The following is a 27,028-nucleotide window of genomic DNA, read 5'->3' on the forward strand; positions in this document are numbered from 1 at the left end:
CCAGAACCAGAGCTGAAATTAAGCTTTCAAGGGTAATTCAGGTGGTCAGGATTCTATCCAAATATCTGCTCCTTTCCCAAGTGCAGATCTCACAGGTAGTTCTCATTGGAACTGACCAATGATATAACATGGCAATTCTTCATGGCTGCATCATAGGATGTTGTAGTTACAGGTAGGTAGCCGTGTTGGTCTGCCGTAGTCGAAACAATTTTTTTTTTTAAATTCCTGTATCTGAAGAAGTGCGCAAGCACACAAAAGCTCACACCAATGACAAACTTAGTTGGTCTCTAAAGTGCTACTGGAAGGAATTTTTTTTATTTTGTTTCATAGGATGTTGGAGTTTGGTAAATATATTGCAGTTGGGTATGGAAAGAAAAGAGTCTGGTAGGAAGGAAAACTTCAGATTTACGTATTAGTTGTGGCAAGCAAAGCCATTCTATGTACAGACTGTTTTTGGTTTTTTGTCTATAGTATATCCAAATGGAAGATTCAGCAACCCTGCTTAGGTCATATCCTCCCATTGTCAGCAAAGTCAACTTTGTTCTCAAGCTTCGCAGATAAGCCTCCCATTACTCCTGCGCCTCCCCCCCCCCAGTTGATTTCAAACTCCTGGAGTCAATTTTGGCTCCATCTCCGAACTGTCTCGTCTGCACGGATTATTACAAATGATCTCACCTTCCATTTCAATATTCAATCAGGGGCCTAATTAAAGTGCTCCTACTTTAAAAAAATGTACTGAAGGCTGACCTGATTACATCCTTTCAACTGAAGTGCTTAAAAAGAGAATGGAGGGATTTTGCTTTTTTTTCTTCACACTCACAGACCTCCCTACAAGCAGCAGTCTGAGTCTGAAAAGAACATAAGAAGCATAGCTGCCAGGTTTTCCCTTTTCTCGCGAGGAAGCCTATTCAGGATAAGGGAAAATCCCTTAAAAAAGGATAACTTGGCAGCTATGATAAGAAGAGCCTGCCAGATCAGGCAAGTGGCCCATCTAGTCCAGCATCCTGTTCTCACAGTGGCTGAACAATTGCCTGTGGGAAACTAGCAAGTAGGATTGGTAGTTTGTGGTATCCAGCAACTGGTATTCAGAAGCATCGCTGGCGCTGACTGGGAAGAAAAATTCACAATTGAGGAGCCACCACCGAGAAGACTCCATCCCCGGTCATCTTCACCAATGGTGGGCCAAAGATTAGGAACTCTGAGGCAGATCTTAACATGGGTTAACATGGGTTCTGGTATTCCTTCAGAGAATCTGGTCCTACCCAGTTTAAGGCAGAGGCGGGGAACTTGTGGACTTCCAGATGTTGCTGGACTCCAACTCCCACCAGCCCCAGCCAGCATGGTCAAGGATGATGGGAGTTGTAGTTCAGCAACCAGCCCTGCTCTATGGCTTTAAAGATCAGCGCTCCTTCTGCTTCGGAAGATGTTGGGAAGAGGTGCTGCACAGCACAACAACCCCATTCTGCCTTATTAGCAAAAACTTGATTCACTGTCAGATTTGGGCTTAAACAAGTCGTGCCTGAGCTACTTACACAAGACACCCTTTGGAAACACCCCCAGCTTCCCAGTTCCAGCTCCCTTCCAGCTCCACCTTTGCAGTCTTGACTCTGAAATGCAAACAATTGTGGCCATAGGCGTTTCCTGTTTGCATCATACCAAGGGCTCCTCCTTGAACTTTGGCTGCCGTGAAAATAAAGGGAGCCATCCTGAGTTTTAAGTAACCAGCACCATCACAGTTAGTTATTGATTAACTCGGCAAATATCATCTTGAAAACTGCATCTGGAGAAAAATCCATGGATAATTATATTACAAGTTGCTTGGGAAAGCCAAAATGCCTTCCTCATTTTGGATCAATGTTCTTAAGCAACAGCTTCATTTTTCCTTTACTTTCATAATGGGCCCTGGTCTCCTGTGAATTCCAAACAGTGTTTTTACACTACAACTCTATAGTACTATATAGCATGTTTGCTCACAAATAAGTCCCACTTGGTTCAAGGGTGTTTACCCCAAGTGTGTGTAGGATTGCAGCCTTAAGCACGTGACACTTTCATGCCCTCCCAACATTTCTCCAGCGGTAATAGGGACATCCTATCCATACCCTCCAACATTTTTTTCTGATGAAAATAGGCATGTCCTAAGAAAAACAACAACAGGACATTCCAGGATGGTTTCTGTAAATCTGGGCCGTCCCTGGAAAATAGGGACATTGGAGGGTCTGCACTTTATATATACTGTAATTTTTTTATACAGTGGTACCTTGGTTGTCAAACATAATCTGTTCCAGGTGTCAGTTTGAAGTTGACTCCTGAAACGGTTCAAAAACCAAGGCACGGTTTCCGATTGACTGCAGGGGCTTCCTGCACTCAATTGGAAGCTGGAGAAGCCATGTCGGACATTCGTCTCCCGAAAAACGGTTGCAAACTGGAACACTGACTTCCGGGTTTGTGGTATTTGGGAGCCAAAACGTCCGAGTACCAAGGCGTTCAACAGCCAAGGTATGACTCTATAATCTCCTGCACAGGGACACATGAAGGCTGATCCTATGCATGCTTACTTGGAAATAAGTTCCACTTAAGATCATAGGCTCTTTCCCCCAAGTAAAAGTGCACAGGACTGCAGCCTTAGCAATGTGACTTTTTAACCTGCAAACTTCCTGCATTACATCTCACAACAACTACAAATTACCGTAGGTATGCAGCCAGTGTGGATAATAACTGCAGACCTACCTCAAACCACATATGCTGAAGTGATTACTGGCATAATGAGTCTCAAATGCTTTTAAATTTCAAATGTGCTATATATAAAGCATGTAAATACCATTAAGCACCAGCTTATCATACCTGCTGTAAAATTCTAGGTGCGCCTTAATAGGTTTACAGCTAAAAGCAACATCCCTCCAGAAGCATAAGGCTGTTGCAACAAGTGACTGACTGAGGCGGAAAGAGGGTGGCCAGCTTTTTAGCAAACCTTGCTCCTGTGCTTTTCATAACAGCTGAATCTGCAGGCATTGCCAAGTCATTACACTTTTGTGGCAGGAAGGCAAGTGCTTTTGCTTGCTAATGCTTGCAAATCAAGTTGCTGTTACAGGTGCATTTGCAGGCCAGTGTGCTGCTCAGATGCAAACCTTTTAACCTGCTCCTTTCAAACCTTGTTTCCTAGGACTAGCAGCACCAAGAAATTAATGTCTAGTTTGGGGTGTACCAAGGGCTGTGCCAGGGCAGTGTTGCAAAGCATGACGAGAGCCTGGCATTTGAGCGGCATTCTAGTGGTGCTGCAGGCTTGCACGCTGGCATAAACGCTGAGGATTAGGGTGCCAGAGGCTCATATAATAGAGCTGGAGAGCTGGAAAAGACACAATGGTCCATTTACTCCCAACTGCTGGTTGTAGCAAAATAGTTTGTTCCGAAAGCAGATGCCCTGGAAATCTCCAATGAAAAAGGACCTCCGGCCTCCTTTGGCAGCTTTTTTATTATTACCAAACCGCTTTTACAGTTAGAAAGCGTGTCCTAGACCACACACAATTCCTCTAGCCTCGAAGGACGATAGCAATGGGGAAGAAGCATAGCGGAGTGGTAGAGCATCCTTTCCATGAAGAAGGTCCCTGGTGCTGGGACAACTCTGTTGCTAGAACATGAAACTCTTTATCTCCAGGTCATGGAACTTGGGCCCACATTGGGCAAAGTATTCCTGTAGCCCCTTCCAAATCTACAATTGTATGATTCTATGATTCCATCCCTTGCAGCATCTCTGGGGTGGGGGCTGGGGAAAAACCCCTATCTGAGGAATTGAAGAGCTGCTGCCAGTCAGTGTGGAACAATACTGAGCTCAGGTAAACCAATGAGTTGACACTATATAAGGCAACTTCTTATGTTCCTATGTCTGGATTAGAAAGGTGATTCTTTAGTGGCCCCATTGCCCTTTTCTGTTCAGGAGCAACATTGTTTCCAGTGAGGCCTGCTCCCCTAGTAAGGGGAGCCCTATGGCAGGGTCTCCATTCATCCTCAGATCAGGAATCACACAGTTGTGTTGCTGCCCTTTAATGGGGTTGGTGCCCCTGGCCAAGGCTAATGGCAGTTGCAACCCCAAAGAGCTGCAGGTCTTAGCTAATCCATCCTCATGAGAAGCGTATGAGCTAGGTTGTCACAAGAACATAATGTTGTTGTTGTTTAGTCGTGTCTGACTCTTCGTGACCCCATGGACCATAGCACGCCAGGCACTCCTGTCTCCCACTGCCTCCCGCAGTTTGGTCAAACTCATGTTCGTAGCTTCGAGAACACTGTCCAACCATCTCGTCCTCTGTCGTCCCTTTCTCCTAGTGCCCTCCATCTTTCCCAACATCAGGGTCTTTTCCAGGGAGTCTTCTCTTCTCATGAGGTGGCCAAAGTATTGGAGCCTCAGCTTCACGATCTGTCCTTCCAGTGAGCACTCAGGGCTGATTTCCTTCAGAATGGATAGGTTTGATCTTCTTGCAGTCCATGGGACTTCATGGATCAATGCCTTGTCGTGGCGAAGGGGCTTGAAGCTATGAGCTATGCCATGCAGGGCCACCCAAGATGGACAGGTCATAGTGGAGAGTTTTGATTAAACGTGATCCACCTGGAGAAGGAACTGGCAAGCCACTCCAGTATCCCTGCCAATAAAACTCCATGGACAAAGACAACAAGAACATAATACTGTAACATAAAAAGTGCCTGCTGGGTCAGGTCAGCGGCCCGCCTAGTCCAGCATCGTGCTCTTAACAGTGGCTGAACAATACCTGTGGAGCCTGCAAGCAGGACCAGAGCACAAGAGATCTCTCTTAATATGCGATTGCAGAAACTGGTATTCAGAAAAATTGCTGCCTCCCCCTGTGGAGTCAGGCCTAGTAGCCATGAATAGCCTTCTCCTTCATGAATTTATCCAATCCTTTTTCAAAGTTGGTGGCCATCACTGCCTCCTGTGGGAGGGAGTTCCATAGTTTAACGATGCGAATGGAGATTTCAATTGAGACGGCATGAAAAGCAGCATTTGCCGTGTTCTGACGCTTAGCAACCCCCCCATATACACCCACCCGCCCTGACTGCGATGAATTTATGCCTCTCATTTTTTCTCAACGCAAAGACACCCGCCAGGTACAGTTGGAACTACAGCTCCCATTAGCCTTCGAGAGTGGCGCAACGCCCACTTAGGCTGCTGGGAGTCGTAGTTCAACGACAGCGCCAGGTTGCGCAAGCCCCGCCTCCTCCGAACACCGCATTGTGCTGGCTCTCGCCCTCGATTGGCCGACACTGGCGGGGCGGAACTGGAGCGGAGGAAAATGAAAAAAGGAAAGAAAAGAAAGCGAGCGCCTCGATCTCTCTTATTGGCTAAGAGATCAGTCTATTCAAAGCGGGGCGGGGGGGGGGAGGGGAAGAAGCTCTTTCCCTTCTCCAAGCCCGGCCCACGCAGGGGCTGTTGCTCCTCCCACGCGGGTGACGAAGGCGGCGCTGAGGCTGGCGCGGCGGCAGTTGCTTCCAAGCGGCGGCGGAGAAGGGTAGCCTCAGAAGTAGAGGATGGAGACGGTGACGGCGGGGGGCAGGACGGGCACCACCGAGCGGCTGGGATGGTCGCTGCTGCTGCTTTTGGGGCTCACCGGCCCCGCGGCGACGCTGGCCGGCTACATCGAGGTAAGGAAGAGGAGGAGGAGGAGGAGAGCACCCGCTGAGGGAGCCGAGAGCGCTTCCATGGCTCCCCTCACCACGCGCCTCCTCCGCACCGACCACGCTCGCCTCAGTCGGGGGACCTGGGAGGGTCCTTCTCCGGCCAGGCTCGTCCTTCCCTCCCCTCAGATCTATTTCATTTTTAGCCTTAATTCCCCCACCTTCCAGAAATCCTCCTTATTATCTATTGATTCATTGTGTAATCCTAGGATGAGTGATTATAAACTAGGTTTATTGGTATTTATTTTATTTATTGCATTTGTATCCCAACCTTTTTCTTGTTGCTGCCATGTCCGCAACAACAACCCTGCGAGGTAGGTCAGGCTGAGAGGGGCAGTGACGCACACATCACCATCACCAGCAAAGCTCGCATCCAGTGAGCTTCATGGTGGCTGAGTGGGGCCGGGGATTTGGACCCCCTGGTTTCTTCCGAGTCTTAGCCACTGACCACTGCCCCCCACCCAAGTATGTAGCATAATTAATGTTTTATCATCATCAACATCAGTGATGTTCCTCACAGTAGTAATGAGAGCGAGTGATTATCATTGTCGTTGTAATTTTTCTGCCCTTCACTATAAGGTCCCAGGGTTGCAACATTGAAACAGGTACTAGTAATGGTTTAAAAAGACTTACAGGTCCGAAATATATACACCTCCAATGTTAGAAGCCAGGGTAAATAGGGGATCAGTGCTACAACATAGTACTGTATTCAGTGTATATGGAATGCTTCTGTGTCGCCAGAGTTCTCCAGGATTACCCTTACAACCCCCTTGCAAGGTAGGGCTCTGCTCCACTTTGATCCAGCAGGACTTGTCTTTAATACGGGATTTCACCTTGTGTAATATGTTGACGGGTAAAAACAAGGCAGTGGTGCCTCTTGGTGCTGCTGCGTACAGGTTCATCAAGATTTCATTAGGACAGTTCCTCCAGTGTAGCATTCATGCCCTTTAAATCTGAAGACTTCAAAGGACTGGGTTGTTTTCAATTAGGATACTTGAGCTAAACATTTTAATAGGGAGTTGGACTTGATGACCCTTAGGGTCCATTCCAACTCTACAGTTCTATGACTCTACTTCCTCCTCCTCCAGATTCTGTAACTTACCATACCTTGCCCTTCAGTGCCTATGGCTTTCTCTCTCCCTCCCCCCCAGTCTTCCAGGAATTTCTCTTGCCCGCCCTGCTTTCCTACTTCCACCTCTGTGTCCTCCATTTGCTTACAGCCATTTCCTTTCTCTCTCCCCCACCCTGCCACTTCAACACTCCCACAATGAGAAATCCTGTCTCTTTCTGTACAATCTGCCTTAAGCAACAACCCCTTCAATCAGAGATTTTAGTGTTCTGGAGGTTTTTGCCCCCCCCTTCCCCGCCCCTCCCAAAAGAAGAGAAAAGAGCTGCGGGGGGGGGGGGAGAAGATTGTGCCTCATTTTCCACTGTCCTTAATCTATCCCTTCTCCTGGCATACCTGGCTCTCATGACGAGATAAGGAGGGAAAGGCCCAGAAAGAACCCTTGCTGAGATTTCTGCAGTGCATGGCAAAATGTCTCACTTAACCATTTCCAGCATTGGTTTCGGATTTGCATTGTATATTTTGTGTGTGGAAAGTACCTTGCTTCTGCTGTATTTGTGGTGTTGTTCTCAGTTCTTTCTCAACCTGGGGGGAAACACTGCTGTGCTAGAGGGTGTGTCATACTCAGCCCCTTCCTGAGCCTCCTTGGATACTGTAGTTTTCCACTTTCCTTGAAGCGTAGTGATCTCAAGTCTGTTGTTCTGCAAGCTGAGGTGTTCCTTACCTGCTTGCTTTGACAGTCTTTCTGTGTTGGATATGAAGCTGATCAGTGTGTCCGGTTTCATCCAGCATTTTAAGTATTCTTATCCAAAGATAACGACTTGGTAGAAAACAGTGCTGCAAAACTAATTTACGATGTTGCCGGTATTTTATATTCTAAATCTAGCAAGCTCTTACCTCTTCTGGTGCCATTTCATAACAGGATTTTGCCTGTGTTTGTGAAAGCATTTCAGGGCTCTTGATATGTAAGGCATTGGGGGCTTAAATGAATATGGGTTTTTGCCAAACCTTTATGGGATAAAAACAAATGGTTTTCTGTAGGAGTTCAAGAAGGGATGCTGTAGTGGTATGCCAAGAATTTGGATTGCTATCTTAAGATTGAGTCTGAAACCTATCTTCTGAGTCTTTGTTTTACCCTGGATGTGTGCTTGCAAATGCATGAGAACTGACCTCTGCATTCTTGGCACAGTAACAAGAAATGTGAGTGTCAGATTGGTCTAGAAGCTTAGAGGACAACTTTGTAGGGAAAAATCATTTGTTTTCTGTTATCTGCTTAATATATCCTTTCTAAATCTTCTGGTTTCAACTGCCTATTTCATTGTCTTTCAGTTTCAAGCTTTATCAGAGCATAATGGGTATTTATGAAACATTTAAATACTTCCTCTTCTTAGATGACATGGAAGACCTGCCTTCCCATCAACATTATTTTAATTCTCAAGGTCCACATTAAAACATAATACAGAAATTTCTGCACTGTAGGATGGTTTTGGGCAGAAGTTAGCTAGAGAAGCAGGATATAGCACATAGGTAGTTCAGCAGAACTACAGTAAGTCTACCTTACACAAATAGAGATGTATATACCCATCAATAACATATTCAAAAGTGTTCAGAAACATATTTCAGACATTAACTCAGCTTTCAAAGCAGCCCTGCAGGGATAATTTTTCATGGATTATTTTAAAAGAAGATCATACTGTTTACATGGGAATTGCCTTGTTCACATTGCTAAATTCTACAGAATATGATCTTGAGCAAAAAGATAGACTCGTATCTCATATTTTGCCCTTCAGAATTCACTATGAGGCTTCCCAAATTCATTGGCTTCTCAAGTTTTGCTTATATGAAAATTATTCAGATTCCTCAACAATTGTTTGCAATGTGATGACAGTTCAGTGACAATAACTGATCTTGAAAAACCTGCCAAGATTCTACCAGGTTGATAGCAAGACTCAATGAGGCTGGGATTCCAGCTAAAGCCCCTCTCAGATTACTTGGCATGGAGGGGGGGCTTCCTGATTATGGGATTAATCCCTCACACCTGTTAAAATCTCTTCCAACTTCCTCTCGCATATCCGAGACAACTTCAGCTGCTTGTTTGTATCCTGTCTGGAAGCTGTATCATGTGCAGGAATTAGTGGCAAAGGCCTGCCTTACTTCCTTCCAGTATAGAGCTATATATGCAAAGCAAAATCTCAAGTATGTATTGATTACGTAGCAGCCATTGAAGTGGAGGCTGTAGCTAGACAGAAGGCTGCCATCTAAGCTTACAGCTTTGTGTGGTAGGTTAGCAATGGACCTTGCCGTCTAAGTTCTAGACATCCGTGTTGCTATTTTAATCATGAGAATAAAGAGAGAAATTGGGGTACTTTGGGTCTGAAAACATATTGCCCAGAGTAACTTTTGTTGGTTTATGCCCATTTGCCTTCCATAAGAGGCCTTAATAGTGCTTAATAAAGTTTAGTTCTATCACCGAAAAAACAACGCAACAGTAGATTTGGCATCTGTCAGGTGGATTTTCTTTCACTCAATTATCTCAGATAACCAGTCCCTGTCCCCAGGACACCCATTAATCTGTTTAACATCTACGACATGCCTGTTTTCAGTTTGTGCCTCATGTTTGGATGTGCATGTATGTGAAGTTCAGAATGTTGAGTAAGGCATTCTTCATAGGCCGTTCAATGGAATGGCAAAAGAAAATTGATCACTACTTCTTAGCTGTCTCTTCCCAGACAGGGCAGATTTGCTGGGTTCTACTTGTTTAGACACTTCTGCCCTACATTTTGGCCACAAAGGTTCCTAAGGTAGTTTACAATGAATAAAAAGGCCATTATCAAAGATCCAATCTATAAAAAATATCTATAGCAAGGAGGAAATGGTTCTAAGGGCTTGGTGGAATAAACTTCTTGACAATTTATCTAAGGGTCAGAAGAGAAAACTAGGCATGCTGTTTTCCTCTTTTAAATGATCTTATTAGCACGAAATGGTATTTTTGCACACTGGCATGCAGGAAGAGATGAAATGAACTCAAACTAGATGCTTACCTGCTGGACTACTAATATATTTAGAGCTGCCCTGAAATGGAAACTGGCTGCACTGAAACAAATCACTCTACAGTATTAGTGTGCCTTCTTTGAAGGGGTGAAATTAAGATTGTTGACTTTGAGCTGCAGCTCTGTCTGTTAATGCATTCTGTATACACGCTTTTTGAAACTATCTGTTTCATTTAATTTAGCACATGGTTTCTGATCTGTAAATTCACCTACACATTAAAGAACAAAGTTATGTCAGGTTCCAAATTGGATATAGCAGCTCATGAATCAAATATATATATATATATAGAGAGAGAGAGAGAGAGAGAGAGAGAGAAAACATAGAAGCTATGCTTCATATAGCTTACCTTGACATTCTTTGCTGCAGCAGGCACATAACTTAAAAAAATTGGTTTTTAAAACAAGTCATAACAATGAACTTTAAACAACATTAAAGGTTATAATACAACTTTGTCCATTGCTTGTCTTCACTGCAGATCAAGTTACATGAAAGAAATAGAACTTGTTGCACTCAATTCTGAGTAATAGTTGGAGTAATTTGAATTAACATTCTGACCCTGTTGGTGTTTCATTGTGGAATTGATTTTGCACATTTACATTTCTAGTTGTTACTCATTCCAATAAAATTTCTACAGCTGGAATTTTTGTTGTTATGGATGAGTTGCCTTCTGGAAGGTATTGTACATATAAGGACAGAAGATGGATGTCACACAAAAATCTAGTTTTGAGGAACTATGGTATCCTCTGGAAATGGCAACTTCCAGCTTTAATAGTGTCTTCTAAATCAGAACTTGCAATTTGTTTATAGCCTTCAGCTATACACTCTATGCATTCAACCTTTTTATAGTACACAGCTCATTGTGCTCAATTGCTCAATACGTTTTGAGCTAGTAACTTTACCCTTGAAGTCTTATAAGCAGCATATACAGCTTCTATGTACTGCTTCATTAGTTCCATTTTCAAGTGTGCATTAACTTTAGCCCCTGTTCTTAAAATATTCCCTTTCACATCTTTTGTTCTCTGCACAGCTTTCTCAGGTCATGAAACAGAAAAGGTCTTGAACAGGCGATCTGCTCTAAATGTTTTTGCTTGCTTACCTTTTCTCATATACTTCATTCTGCTTTGGTGCAGCATTATGGCAAAACTTATTACTAGTACTGCAGGTATGCAAAAGCTACAGTACTTATCACACCTATCTGTAACTATTTAAATCTTAGCAGATACAAGAATGCTCATTGATGAGGTTGAAATTATGTCTTGATTTATTTTTCTCTGTAGGAATTAGAAGGCAAAACTAATGGATCATGCAAATAGAGATTTGCATGATGTGCAGTTGAAGACTATGGGCACAGTCTAGCCCATGTTTGTTGTATGACGTGAGTTGTATTCTAGCATGTATAGACTTGGCTGGTTGGCTAGATTAAAGTAATTGTTTAAAACTGTGTATGTGCCTGTGAAATGGATTGTGCACAGAATAGCAAGCAGATCTAGTAGCTAGCTGTTCTTAACTACTTATTGTAGCAGAGCTTACTGACATACTGCTTTAGAACATTTTTAGGTGCTGCCCACAACCCTTCCCTGAATTGCAGTTTTCTTGGAGAACCACTGTACTTGCTGACCAGAGTTGAAAACTAAAAGCTGAAGTCAGACTTGACATATGATAATGGGTTATCAGTAGTAGGTCCACCACATTTTCCTCCATGATTGCAGTAGTGCAAATTGTCGGCCAGCATGTAATGCTTGCTAACAGCTGTGGTTTTGACAGCTTAAGATACTGTCCATGGAGGTAAAGTGGTGAAAGAAAAACCCTTCTGTCTTCTAAAATGTGGCCTGTAGAGGTGAAATAGGAAGAGTTGAGATCTATGTTTGGTAGATTGGTAAAGCTCTGTTTTTTTTTAAAGCCAAAAGCCACATACCTACCTATTGGAGACAGAACTGTAGCCTCCAGGCTGGCTGCTTGCTTCTGTAACCCTGGTATGGATGATTTATGCTGTTTTATCCTGTTCAGGTGGCATATTTTCTGGACGATGATTTTGTTTTTGGTCTGTTGGCGTTGTTTCACTGATGTATTACATTTTATGTTGCTCGCTATAACCTTTAGTCTACAGCAAAGTACACATTGTCTATTCTTATATTGATACAGCATAGTTTGCAAACAGCAAAACACAATAAAAATGAGTGTAAAATCTATTTAGACACAATCATCTGTTTCCTCCTAAAACTGTTATGTAAAATGCTATAAGATGTTTTTTCTTTGTGGCAATGGAAGTGTGTTAATTTTTCTTAACCCTGCTTCAAGATATAGTCTAGTATTGCAAATCACCCTAAATGCCTGGCAAACAAAAAGGTACAGTACTAGAAATTGCAGCTGGAGATTCCCAATTAAGTGCAATCACAAACAGAATGCACTGAACATCAATTTTAGATGTGCTTCAAAAGACTATCAGTTTGCAGGTAATACTTAGCTACCAAATATTTTATGTTTCCCCTTTGAAAAAGTACGTATTTAATCCGGTATTGTTCATGTCCCTCTTCTTGGTATTTCCACATTTGATTTATTTTGATCAATTATGGTATTATTGGAGATAGTATGTTGGATTTGATAATAGAAGTTGGCACATGGCCATCAGGATCTGTATTTAGCAAGTTTACTTTTCATTTGCAAAGCCCCCCCCACAAATCTTTGTTTTGTTATGTTATCCAAATGCTATAATCTGTTAGCATTTAGTATCGGTTGTCAACAAGGCTGTGGTCTGTTAAATTTGTGGACACTGGGAATGCAGTGGCAATATGTACAGTCTTTTGGGCAACTGTAATCAAGCTTTATGTATTTTTGTGTTGAAAGTAATTTGCTACGTTTGATAACTGGCAAGTGTAACTATTGGGCATAATTCATGTCTAATTCATTGGAGACAGTTTATTTTTGTGGTTGGCATGCATACTTTTGAGTTTCTCAGTGGTCCATGTCTAAACTAATCAAATCTGACATGAATATCCCCCATTTCTGATCTTAAACTGGAAAACAGTCCAGTTTAGTACAGTGTCTTCATGCTTTTGCTCATGGGGGAAATCTTTAAAATTATTCATCATTTTCCTAGCCATGGGCTACAAGGCCTCAAGATCATCAGTGCTATAATCAATTTGCCCTTCAGACCAGCTCATCATTGATGGGATAAAAATGCATGGTGACAGCACACTGACTGATGTCTGAGTCTCTTTCATAGTGGAAGGAAGTTAAGACTGGTGGTATGCTTTTTCATTCTTATAAAAATTGGTTTACAATTAATTCTGTTGCCTGCATTTTGGGGAAAGTGTATTTTTGGCAAGATGTCCAGGAAAGTCTTCTTGTAAGCTTGTAGCAGTTTTTATTTTGTAATTGCTAATTTAGAAACATCTGAGTATTAAGAGACTGAGGGCTAGCATGCACAGTATTCTTTCCTACCATGGCATCACTTCCTGCATGTTCAGCTGGAAAATAGGTTCATGTCCACATGTAGGCACAGCAGTGGCTAGTTGGATGGGTGAGATGATCTTGGAAGGCCATTGTCCTGCTTTTGCCTCTTTCTGGTGAACTTGAGCTCTAGTCTGACTTCTGCCATGTAACAACCAGTCTCTTAATTTAGTGACTTAAATCTAACAATTTGTAAGGGAGCTAACAGCTTCTGTGGTTAACCATACAGACTGTGGTAGGCCTACTGCAGTCAGGATAGAACAGCAATCCAGAGGTAAAATTCTTCAAAGAAAATGTCATGTTTCTCCACTTGAAGCAGGAAGCAGTAGGGCAATTCTTCTTGCAGAATGTAAACCTCACATTTTAGAGTTTCTTTAACAACAAACCATAATCTGCCATGGTGGAAAGAATTAAGAGACATCAAAGAAGGCATGCACATCTAGAGTTTAAAAGTTTAACAAATTTGCTCACAGCACATGCACTTGGCAGTTTCTTGTAATGATTACAAGAGTGCCTGCTGAAAATGTATAGACTGTTTTTCAGGATCAAACAAAACCAGTTGAACTGGCAGATTCTCTTTGCCAAGCACTGTAATTTACTTCTTAATTTTATATTACCGTTAAGCTTTTTTCTAAGCATAGATTTGTGTTGCCTTTGGCTGAACCATCCTTTGAATTTTGTTACATTGTTGCCCTGGTATACAATTTTCATAACTAAGTATGGATACCAATATGTGATTCAGAAACTTGTTAAAGGATTGGCTTGCTTAGTGATGATATTAATACCATCATGTTGTTGAGACTTCTCTTTCTCTCAGCATCAACAAAAGTGGGTCTGAGGGAAGAAACAAATCCTCTTCACTTTTTACTTTGGTCATGCAGGTGTAAATGAAAGGTTAATTCTTGTTATCGGCAGATTTATTAGTGGTGGAAGGAGATGCAGGAGTTATAGGACTCTGCATTTCAATAGATATTAAGGTCCTGTCTGGACCTTGGAGCCTATAAAACCACTAATTGAAGGACTGTAGTCTTCCTGTTCAGGTGGGAATGCAATTTTACAGCCAAGCTATTCAAATAACTGCAAATCTGATATATTTTAATAAAGTTGCTGTTCTTTCCGAGATGTTTCTCTTTGCGGAAGTAAACCTGACGCTTTCTTCCTTTTCTTCTCTACATACTTGCATTATTTCTTTAAATAAAAAGTTGCAATCAGGGCTGTATTTGTTCCTCTTGTCTTTGTGGTTCTTAGCATGATATTTAAAGTTTTATCTATAACTTTAATATAATGTGTTAAATTTAAATATATTTTTATCTAGAAGCCCTTTATAATTGCAGAGAGAAATTTCATAGGGTTGTAGGAAAGAACCAGAAAGTGGTTTGCCAAGAATTGGGAAGTAGTGAATCACTGCTCTTTAGAGCTTCCCCTTTTCGTAACTTCTTCTTCTGACATTGTGGGCAAGATTTTAAAATGGTGTTTCCCAAACTTGGGTTTCCAGCTGTTTTTGGACTACGACTCCTATCACTCCTAACTTTCAGGACCAGTGGTCAGGGATGATGAGAACTGTAATTCAAAAAACAGCTGAAGACCCAAGTTTGTGAAACCCTGTTTTATATATATATATATATATATATATATATATATATATATATATATATATATATATGCCTCAGGAGAACAAAGCAGATACTCCCAGTGTAACACATGCGCACAGGTTTTCCAGTTTTTGTATGTGTGAGAGCACGCAGATTTGCCTCTGTGGATATATTCCGAAAACTCTGGCACCTGGAGAGTGTACACTAAAATCAGTTGTATGGGCTGCTTCATACTTTATAAATGTTGTCCATGGAGTTGCTGTATAGGAAATAATAATATCCTTTTCATTTGTGAAATGTGTTGCCTTCATTTTGCCAGGAATGCATGGGTCAGCTAGCAGCTGTTGATTCATGACCCCTGCACTCAAGGCAAAATAAGCATAACACACTTCATAAGGTGTTCCTGCCCTCCCTCCCTCAGCTTAAGTATAAATGAATGGCTGTTTCCCTCACCTTTATTGCATTTTCACTGAACGTAGGGACAGTGCTTTGTGCTAGCAAGTAAATACTGAGTCACAGGCTCATCATTGTATTAATCAATTCAAAGCAAGAGTTAAGCCTTATATGATACCAATATAACTTGTTCCTGTGTAATGTAGGTGGTGGTGCCAGCAAATATATGAATATATTGACACCAAGTGTCATTTTGTAACAAAAACATATTTCAGTTGAAGTTGCCAAGCTATCAAAAGCATTATCAAAGTGAAATGGACAAAGATGCACCTTGTCGATGCAATGGCAAGAAATTCAGTCTAGGGTTTATCCATCCATGCTGAACGGTCCTAAGCAATATCTGCTCCATGACTTTGAGTTACTGTTTCTAGTCCTCTTTCATGTAGTAAAAAGGAGACATCTATACTGTAGTCTGGAGCAGTGGTTGGCAAACACACCTTTGGCTAGGGAAAAAAAGCTCATGGTTCTCTAGGCCATGGTTTTGATGTGTTATCTCTGAAATGCAAACAATGCTTACCATAATAAGATAATCCCTTGCTATGGTAGACTGGGTGATGACTTTCTATACGCCTGTGCCAGTTACAATTATCCTTGAAAGACTGATATGCGAATTCAGCACCATTTTGCAGATCAGATATCTTATTTTGTGTTTCCTCATTAACTGCCTCATGCACCTGGACATAGTCTCAAAGAGGATATGACCTCTAATCAGTAACTAAACATGTAAATATTCAGAGATGTTAATTCCAGCACTGAATATGTATAATTGTTGAATAGAGTTGGGCACCTGTAGTTTTCCATTGGTTTTGAGTGGGGTGTGTGTGTGTGTGTGTTTATGGCTATATTAAGTGCTGGATAGCTTTTTTACTCTTCCATCATAGCTTGATCTCACTACTTTGTGACCACTGAATTTGTTAGTTTGGGGGTGATGTGTGGCTACACAGTGTTTGCCTTTAGGTTCCTGTTAAGGATAAGAGTTCGCTGAAATCCCGGGGTGCTGGGCATTTTAATTAAAAAAGCTTGTCTTTTATTTATTCTCCCACCTTTAGAAGTGAACTGGGTGGACATGAGACAGGTTCTTTTCAGTTGTAGCATTGTGTTTTTTGAATTACTTCCTGAGGGAGCCTGCCTTGTACTGCTTGCTTTTCCCTAGCCTTTAAAGCAAGCTTCTAGATCTGGGGTCAGCAAACTTTTTCAGCAGGAGGCCAGTCCACTGCCCCTCAGACTTTGTGGGGGGCCGGACTACATTTTTTTTTTGGGGGGGGAGAATGAACAAATTCCTATGCCCCACAAATAACACAGAGATGCATTTTAAATAAAAGGAGACATTCTACTCATGTAAAAACATGTTGATTCCTGGACCATCTGTGGGCTGGATTTAGAAGGTGATTGGGCTAGATCTGGCCCCCGGGCCTTAGTTTGCCTACCCATGTTCTAGATGCTGTTTCTATGATGGTGCAGCATTATGTGTATTTTTCTGCTGCCTTTATATTTCATTGTACTATTCCTAAGGGGGCTATTAACGGGCTTGGGGGAACCCTAAAGTTTGCAAGAGTAGAGTTTTCCTTTTAAAAATTGGGTTGAATTGAGGGTGCATAGTCACTGGTAGGATGACAGGTGTGTGAGAATGAGAGAACCACTGGATGAGCAAATATTTCTTGAGTACTTGGTAAGGGCGAAGATGTTGAAAATCATGGTTTGGCCCTGGCTGTTGGGGGAAAAGATGATCCCAAGATCTTTCCCAATTGATGAATGTGTGTGTAATGTGATGGTAGTAGTAATAATAATAATAGCAATAATAGTTGTTGTTGTTATTAATTTGTATGGTTAGATTTTAGTGCCTGCTGTGTCAGCAACAGACAGACTCATATTATCCACATAGATCAAGCAGAACTGCAGCATATCTTAGTAATGTTTTTTTTTAAAGTTCTCATTGCAAAAGAGAAGTCCTACTTTTGAAGCTGGTTGCCCACAGTTGAAATAATCTAGGTCAGGAGCAAGGAATACCTAGGAGTCTAAAGACTGTTCCTGGTGCTCACCTTTTTAAAGGAAGTTATGAACTCCTTGTAAAAAAATGTTTCTGGGGATGCTGAACGATTGTTAAATGTTTTATTACATTGCAGGGGGGAGCAGGGAGCAGACGCCTTCCAAAAAGTGCGTAACTCTAAAACAAAGGCAACTTCTTTAGCTTTCTTTGTGGATTAAACTTTCATAATTCCTGTGGGAAAGCGGTAATTTATCATCCTATAAGACTAATTACAGAGGTTAGTGGGAGGAGGAGGGATAGGTACTAATCCAGTCACAGTAATTACCATGACCTTGAATGAGTCCTCTGGCTTTGCACTAAATTCTACCAGTAAAACTGATCTGTTTATCTAATGCACATATGTATCAAGATTTGACATTGCTTCAGTAAAACAGGAGTCATCTAAATGCATGCAAAAAGAAAATAAACTCCAGTAGCAACATGCACCACATTTAAAGGAGTATCACTAACTTTGATTCGAGATAAAAAATACCATGGCTTGACAGTTAATTTAGTTGATTAGTCTTGGGACAAATCTTGTATCTGATGTCCTGGTACTGTCATATTCCTTGGATATCCAAGAAGATTGAGGAATTCAAAGAAAAATATATTTTTGCTTACATTTAAATAAGTAATGTTCCAGACTGTTTAAATTACTGTTTTATGGTGGCATAAGCTGTTGTGAACAAGAGCCTACCTTATCAAATGTTTTGGTACACACAATTCACACTCATGCACACAGGCAAGAGAAACAAAATATAAACATGTCAATGATATACAGTACATGATCTGAATGTCATTTTAGGGGAATTTTTGCAAATTTATTCAGTGGGGGGTCTTTTTTTGGGTGTGAGGAATTCAAAACTGCTATTTTTTGTGATTGGACAACATTTAGCTTGGTAAATCTATGTTTGATTAAAAAGTGCATAAATTGCTATAAAAAAACCAAAGAATTTTTACTTTACCTTCTAAATATGTCAGGTAATGTTTTTTAAAAAATAGTTTCTCTGCATAAAACATATCCTGATAAGCATACAACATTAGCTTGTCATCATAAAACAACATTAGGAAGTAATTACAGTACATCAGTTAATAAGATATACAGTATAAACAAGTTTCATCAGTTTTTTTTAGTCAAGTTTAAGTCGAGTTTAAAATTATTGGAAATGTCACAAAAACGTTCAAAAGTAAATATTATGTATGTATTTACCAAGCAAAACAAAACTACTGTATATTTAAACACAATATCTTTTGAATTCCCAAGTCATGTTGCAACTTTTTAGCACCCCTCATTTTGGGAATTTGAAATTGGATGAAAAATTCAATGTGTCCTAATTATGTACTGTGTCCATGCTGAGGAAGCAAAACTTATTCAAACAGTGCAGTGTATATCCACAGCAACTTTATTATAACAATTATAATTAGAAGTACTAGTATCCATATTGATAAACTATATTGAAGAAAAATGCAGCCATAATGTTCCCAACATCCACTTCTGAAATGTAAAAATTCGAAAGGCTGATGCGTTCTTCCAAGGTATTTTTCTGTCCAAGACTACAAAATAAAATAAGCTGAGTTGCTTACACATGACTGTGCTGCCTCCTAAAAGGCATTAAGATTGGGTGATGGTAGCATATTCCCTTGAACCTTGATGTTGGCCGTAGAGTAGATCTGTGCACTAGGGTTTCCTATAGAAATCAGGTGAAACGAATTCCAGAAAACCAGAGAAGTATCGGTATGCTGTTATGCACCGTTTCAATTCAGAGTCACTGAGTGGCTGGTATTATCTAGGTGCACCAGATATGACTACAAGCAATAATTATTCTCCTCTTGCCTGAGTATGTTGTTGCAAATACTAGCTTTTAAAAAGCTAAAAAATACTAAAGCTTAAAAGAGTTGCTCATCTTTAGATCTATGGCTTGTTATGTTAGGCATTAATTAGTTTTCCTGAGCTCAAGCCATCTAGCTGCTGAATAAAGGCAGGAAGAGCAACTAGGAAAAAACAGTTTGAAGCACAATGCAGAATTCTTTCCGCGCCAACAATAATTTCAGAAAACTGATGGATTAAAAACCTTCTACATCTACCTCCTTAGTCTCATCCTAAAAGGCATGCACATCACAGGTGAACCATATATGAACCTGAATCATATGTGAACTTGATCTACTGTATTTGTGTAAATTATTATTATTATTAATAATAATACCATCCAGTGAATGTATGACTGTGACCTCAGAGATTAAAGTCTACAGCCAGTAGAGGTTTGTAGTCTTGTGTGTTCTTTCTGCCTCCCAGTGTTTTTTCAAGTGCTGGGGAGTTGGTGCGGAAGGGAATACTTGAGGCTAGCTCCTGATCGCATACTATCTCTAAGGATCAATTTCCTAGGAACAAATTCTTTGTCCTTGCTGAAGAGAGTGAATTACATCAGTGCTCCAAAGAAACTGCTGGAATTTTCAGTACACTGAAGTAAAGTGAGAGCTAATGGATCACTGAAAGGTTATTCAACCTCTGAATAGTTCTAGAACAGACATTCCCATGGGCTGAGTACACTGAAATTTATGGCTAAGTCTGCATAAGATCTAAAGAGTAATGTAAGCGTACTTCATACTACAGACTGGCTCAAACTACACTTGGCTGGTTTATTTGCAGCATTTGCTTCATGTAACAGCTTTTCCTGGCTAAATCAAAAGTAATGGCAGTGATTAATTCTTTTTACATCTAGCTTAAATGAAGATGGATCATAAAAGCTGGTTGGTCAAAGTTCTTGATGTAATGAAGTAGTTGTGACTTTAAGACAGGGCAGAGAACCCGTGACTCTTCAGTTGTTGCTGGACTTAAACTCCCAACATCCCCAACCATTGACCATGCTCTTGCATCTACGGCTATTCTCAGTCTAATTAAGGCACAAGTCATTGTTGTTCAGTTTGATTAATTTCACTCATTTGTTTTAGTTTAGTTAAGTATTAAAAAATCTAAGTGGTTACACAAATTACAATTGAAACCACAAGCAGTGAATCGATACATAACAGCAAAATACACTAAATATCCAGGAAAAAATTAGGCACAACATTAAAGAAGAAGTGCTGAAATTATGCCTGTGGCCTGTTACAATGCTTTGAAGAAAAGGCATACAGTGGTGCCTCGCTTAACGAATGCCCTGCTTAACGAAATTTCCGCTTAACGAAAGGTTTTTTCCAGCGGAGGTTGCCTCGCTAGACAATATGAAAAATTTGTCTAGCGAATCGCGGTTTCCCATAGGAATGCATTGAAATTCAATTAATGCGTTCCTATGGGCAAAAAAAAAAGTCAAAAAAAAATTCAATGCATTCCTATGGGATTCGCTAGAGGAAATTTTCGTTATAAGAAAAGACCTGTGGAACGAATTAAATTCGTCTAGCGAGGCACCACTGTAGTGACCGACAACCAGGGGCGTAGGAAGGGGGGTGCCCCGGGTGCCATCATGGGGTTCCCCCCAAAACAAATTATCAAGGAACAATTACTGCCCTACTAGGGCGGTTCATAAATAGCTTTTTTTTTATTTTTAAAAAATGCCTGCTCCAAAGGTCCTATCTTTGGGATTATATAGCTATATATTAAATTTCATGCATATCAGTTAATACCTTGACCCTCCTCCACGGAAATAGCTGTTTACTTGGCCGTTTTCCTATGTCGTGAAGGCTGAAATTTCAATTCAGTGGAGCTGAATGAATAAAACAAAACCTCCCCTTCAGTAGTTTCAAGCACTACTACAGGTTCCACATAATATCTGTACTGCATTGTTTACTGTGACAGCACCTGCACTTTGGAACTCCCCACCTATTGCTACAAAGCACGTGCCTTTGCTAGACACTTTTCAGGCACCTGCTAAAAGCATTCTTCTTTAGACGAGCATACCTAGATGCTTAGGAAGTTGAAGTAATCTTAATCTGAATATTTTAGCTTTTGTATGTTTTAAAGTAGGATTGTTAATTTTTCTTGATTTTACTGCTGTGGTGTTTTTTTGTTTTTTAAAATAAATTTCATTAAATACTGTAAATAAACAATAAATATAAATAAAATAATACAAGCAAAAACACAATCCATCCTGTAGATTTAAGTATCTGTCCATAGTCACCTACTTGTTATCGGAGGCCCAGAATCCACATTCCTTTGTTAGAAAATACGAAATAATGTAAAACCATTTTTGCAGGCAAAAGAAGTTGGGGGGGGGGCGAGAAATTTTCCGCACCGGGTACCACCTGACCTTCCTACGCTTCTGCCCACAACCCTAAAGAGTTACTAATAGTGAAGGCAATGCTGGACAAACATGGCAGCCTCATGTGCTCCTTTCATGACATCATTGGAGGAAGTTGATAGGATACCTACAAACTCAATGAATGATCCCCCCAACTTCCTTTAAGGATCAAACTCTTCCCATGAAATAGTTCAGTTCTTAGGTCCCAGCACCTAGTGTTATTTTAGGAGATAACTATTGCAGCTAACCAGTGGTCACTCTCTCTTTTGCAACCAGCACATTGACCTGCTCAGTTGACATCTTACTGGGCAGCTTTTCACACTCTTGACAGCTCATCCTTGACTGAGAACCGCAGGACAGGAGCCCTTTTGTTTGCGTTCTTGCCAGACATGAGGTTTAATACAATTCAAAACAAGGAGCCACAGCTGAATTATTAGTAGCAGTTAGGACAACTCCTGTGTCCACATTGAGCCTTTCTGGTTTATCTAATTGCAAACAAACTGAAGCTTCCAGGTGGGCGCATACAGTGTGCTTTTGATGCTGGAAGTTTACATTCAGTGACATCGTGCTTTCTGGAACACTTCTTATTTTACTTACACATATTTACTGTCTCCCCAGCCTGGTAAAATCAGTTTCCGGCTTGGGTTATTATCTCTAGCAAAGATTAGGTGGCTGGCTGGCTGGCTGGGTCTGGGAAGTGATCTCGGCTTCATTATAGAAAATTGGTACAGCTGCTGGAAAAGCTTACCTTGAACTAGTACCGTGTTTCCCCCTTTTTAAGACACCGTCTTATAACTTTTTTTCCTCAAAAAAGCACAAGGTGTCTTATTTTCAGGGGATGTCTTAATTTTTCATTAGGTTTTTATTTTATTTTATTATGGTACCTTCTGTTGCTCGTTGGTCTTATAAGGCAGGCAGGAAGGGTGGAATTTGCAGAGACTGGCTCTTGGAATACAGGAAGGGAGGAAAGTCTATCCGCTGCTGGGTGCTCCGCGGGCGCCGAGGCCATGCAGCCCACAACATTCCGGTGGGGCGGAAGGGGGCCAGCAGCGCTCCCGCCGCTGTCCGTTCAGTGCCGAAGCCGCGGCCTGAACCTGCGCACGCGGGAACCGGGCAGGTTCCACGCCGGGGGAGCTTGGTGCTCGCCGTGAGCGGGCGTGTGAAGCGATGGCGCGAGGCTCCCCCAGCTCCAGCCTAGGCAGGGATTTTGCTAAGGCAAAGCCTTCAAGGAGCCAGGCTTGGGCGGCTGGCTGGCTGGCTGGCTGGCGGGGGTTAGGTCGCACAGCGGCTGAGGAGGCAGGGCGGGAGTGGGGCGGAATCTGAAATGGCCCACTCGTGGGTGGCAAGGCGGATTGGGAGCGGGGCGAGACGTTGCCGGGCTGCTCCGGCACAACATGGCTTTAAGGGAGGGGCGTGAGGGCTTCTGCGGGGGTCAGCGGGGCCCTCGGCAGCTGCGCTTCTCATGCTTCCTCTGTGTGGGAGGTGGTGCTACAGAGCCCAAGGCGGAAGCCGGGAGAGCCTCTCTGAAGAACTGTTCTCCCGGCACGCGCTTAAACAGAAAGAGCCCAGGCGGACCAAACCAAAGGTCCCTCCAGTCCAGCGCCTTGTTTTTAAAAGCGATTAGAAAAAAAGCCGTCCGTCGCCCCGGCAGCGCGAAAGGGCCCACAGGCCTCCCGTCACTGTTCAGCCTTGGGCCATGCAGCCCACGACGCTCCAGAGGCGCGGGAGGGGCCAGCTGCGCTCTCACCGCCACCCATCGCCCCGGCAGCGCGGAAGGGCCCGCAGGCCTCCCGTTGCCGCTCAGCCTTGGGCCATGCAGCCCATGACGCTCCAGAGGCGCGGAAGGGGCCAGCAGCGCTCCCGCCGCCACCCATCGCCCCGGCGGCGCGGAAGGGCCCGCAGGCCTCCCGTTGCCGCTCACCCTTGGGCCATGCAGCCCACGACGCTCTAAAGGTGTGGAAGGGGCCAGCAGCGCTCCCGCCGCCGTCCGTTGCCCTGGCAGCGCGAAAAGGGCCAGCAGCGCTCCTGACGCGGGGGGGTTTCCCTGTCCGGGCGCTCGGCCCGAGTGGAAAAAAGTCCTGGGAAGAGCGGGGAGGCTCCCAGCGCGGCTCGCCTGGCAACGCGCTCAATTCATGCACCCCCTCCCACATGGTCTCAAGCCTCTCCGAGGTATGTCTTATTTTCGGGGTATGTCTTACGTTTCGCAAATGCCTAGAAATCCTGCCATGGCTTACTTTATGACTACGTATTAAAAAAGGGGAAACACGGTAATAGAAGAGGAATTTGTTTGGTCCACATTTTACAAAGCAGTAATCTGATGACCAGAAATTGCTTATGGATCAGAGTAAAACTCAAAGTCACATTACACATTTCATGAAAATTGTGTTGTAGCATTTGGTGAACAAAAAGTATGTGCACATGTATTATTTAATATGTATTGTATGGATGAATACACTGAAAAGGGTACATTTTACGCAAGTATGTTCACAATGTGTACAGTTTAAATGTGAACTTGTCTTTCCGCAAAATGGGACAGAATGGGACCTTTGATTGAATGCCATAAGGCTGAAATGGGAACAGGATTAGGCTGTTCAGACTGTCACACCATGGAACCCAGAATATCTGAGCAGCAACAGGGTGGTAGGTAATATCCCTTCCTTGGGCAAGGTGCTGGAGTGGGTGGCTGCTAGCAAAATCCAAGCACTCTTGGATGAAATAGATCCATTTAAATTGAGGTTTAGTCCTGCTTTTAATATAGGGACCCAGGTGGCGCTGTGGTTAAACCACTGAGCCTAGGGCTTGCTGATCAGAAGGTCGGCGGTTCGAATCCCTGTGACGGGGTGAGCTCCCGTTGCTTGGTCCCAGCTCCTGCCAACCTAGCAGTTCGAAAGCACGTCAAAATGCAAGTAGATAAATAGGAACCGCTACAGCGGGAAGGTAAGCGGCGTTTCCATGTGCTGCTCTGGTTTGCCAGAAACGGCTTTGTCATGCTGGCCACATGACCTGGAAGCTATACGCCGGCTCCCTCGGCCAATAATGTGAGATGAGCGCACAACCCCAGAGTCGGTCACGACTGGACCTAATGGTCAGGGGTCCCTTTACCTTTACCTGCTTTTAATAATGAAATAGCCTTGATCACTCTGTTGGATAGCCTTTGTGGGAGATGGGTGTGTGTGTGACCTTGTTTATTATTCTTCACTATCCAGTTTTTAGATCTGATTTAAATCTTTTTAGAAGTCTGTGGCTTTTATTATGTGAGCCTTCCAGATAATTTCTTGTTTTAGGGTCGCCTATAAATAATGTAAATATGTTGGTAGAATTACAAGTAAACAAATCTCCCCCTGCCTCCTATATTGCTTAACTGTGCAGTTGTTTGTACAAAAGTCTTTCTGTTCCGAATAGCCTTATATAAATTGTCCCAGTTTTAGTGCCTTGGGTTAATCTATTTCAGTTTATTCCAACCCAAGTTAATGTGCACAAGTCTGTGATCCTGCTGTGTGCCTTCTTAAATATTAGAACCAATAGTCTCGCTCTTCCAGTTAGTTCATGCTGCAATTACAAGATGTGACACCAAGTGTTTGCTTTGACAAATCCTCTTTGGTGTCTCATGGGTGAACTTGAATCCAAGTTTTGTTAGAAGTGCTCTGCAGAGTGACAATGCATACTAATCTCAGGAGTTTATTGCTATTGTCTAACGTAAAAACTTGTTCACACAGCATCCTGCATTCAGAGGTCTTCCATTAGTCTCTCTACTTAGTTTTTGTTGTAGTGGAGTCTGGGGCCTGCTGACTAATAAAGTCAAATGCAGATGGGAATCAGGATGATTGTTGGGGAGAATTCAAACTGCTGTTCTCTTGTTCCTCCATTAATCCCCCTTCCAAAAACTTAGCTTCTAACTCTAGGGTTACCATATTTCAAAAGTTGTTGAGCTTTTTTTTTGGGGGGGGGGGGATAGAGTTGAGCCAAAATCTACACTACTGGCATGGGTTGCCATGCACAGTATGTAAATTGTACATTTTTCCCCCTGTTCGGTTTACAATACTAACAAGTCAAATGAACGTACTAAATAGGATCCACCTAGGGCATCAGAACCTTTTCCAATTTTTTAAAAAATTGAGATTTCACATCACTTGCCTCATATGAACCACCAGGCGGGGGTGGGGCTGGTTAAAAGCTGATGTAAAAGCTCTGGTCTCAGTATTGGTTGATTTTGAGGCTAAATGATGAGGACTAATGTCAGGGGTCCATTTACCTTTACCTTTTAATGTGCTTTTAAGTAAACATTCTTTCCATGTGTACTTAGATTGCACCAATAATCACCATAAATACTTGAGCAAGCACTCACGACAAATTTTGCATCCTGCATAAAGTAAAACAAAGAGCAGTTAGGCCCCCACCCAGGACAATGAAAATTTCAGAGACCTGCCTCAGCTGTGCAAATGCCATCGTAGAACCTGCTGCTGTTTTGAAGGAAACACATAGTTTAGCAGCCTGTTGGCTGGATTAAGATTCTCTCCATTCCAGGGGACATGATTAAAAGTCTTTTCATCTCCACTGGCTTCCGGTGGCATAGAAACTGTTGTAAAGTGGAGCAATTAAGGCAGCTAGACATTAAAAATGAAAAATAAATCAATATTGTGGTTGGATGCAAAGACATTGAAAAAAACACAACGCATCCTGGAATTTTCCTCCCATCCGTGCCCCATTCCAGCCTTCAGATTAATGTCGATTCTTGATCATTTATTTTGCAACCCAGTGGAAATTTTTGAAATTGACTTTGTTCAAGAAAAAAAAAACAAGCTTCACCAGCTTTGCCCTAGACTGGGAAAATGCACATACTGTCCATTTCAATGAAGTTACTAAAGAGCAGAATATGTCTTTGTGGAAAGCAAATTTGCAGCAGAATTTGGCAGAAATTGCCCAGAACATCTAAAGAAAAGCCTTGAAGGCTTTTTGCAGTGGTGGTGGGAGAGCAACTAGTGGGATGTCACAGATGAACCTAGTATGAGGTTTCTCAGCCACATATGAGAGTGAAACCTGCTACAGTCATACCTCGGTTTACGATCGCTGTGGTTTGCGATCGGTTTGCAACCGCCGCGGACCCGGAAGTGCTTACATCTGGGTTCCGTGGCACGTGGATGCGTAGAAGCTATCGGCGCTTCGCGCACGCGCATAAGACAATTGAATGCTTTGAGCAGCCTGATTGGACTCTGATGTTCAAAATGTTGTGTACATGGTACTGGCTAAGCACTGACCTGTACTGCTGGACATGAAATGTTCTTTTCTGTGGTTCATATATCTACCTGAAATTGCTTTAGGTAACAGGAACATCTTGAGGGTGAGTGACTCATTTAGCTTATTCACTTGTGAATAAGTATTTTAAATGTCTCTATGGCAACCTGTCTCCAGTGATATGCAAACAATCCAAGGAGGAGCGATACCTTTCCCTTAGTAATGGGATATGCTTCCCTTAGTAATG

The 27,028-nt window shown here is 42.3% G+C and overlaps 1 protein-coding gene across 4 annotated transcripts in view; it reads left to right on the forward strand.

The window, feature by feature from the left end:
• Nucleotides 1-5,499: 5,499 nt before the first annotated feature.
• Nucleotides 5,500-27,028, forward strand: part of APLP2 (amyloid beta precursor like protein 2) — a 58,676-nt gene continuing 37,147 nt past the window's right edge. For all 4 annotated transcript variants that reach the window (XM_035138844.3, XM_035138845.3, XM_035138846.3 and 1 more), the window contains exon 1: nucleotides 5,500-5,646. In XM_035138844.3, the coding sequence (XP_034994735.1) occupies nucleotides 5,533-5,646 (114 nt within the window). In that variant the 5' untranslated portion in view covers nucleotides 5,500-5,532. The remainder of the gene's footprint in view (nucleotides 5,647-27,028) is intronic.

The sequence above is a fragment of the Zootoca vivipara genome, chromosome 14 (assembly GCF_965207765.1).
Source record: "Zootoca vivipara chromosome 14, rZooViv2.hap1.1, whole genome shotgun sequence".
NCBI lineage: Eukaryota > Metazoa > Chordata > Lepidosauria > Squamata > Lacertidae > Zootoca > Zootoca vivipara.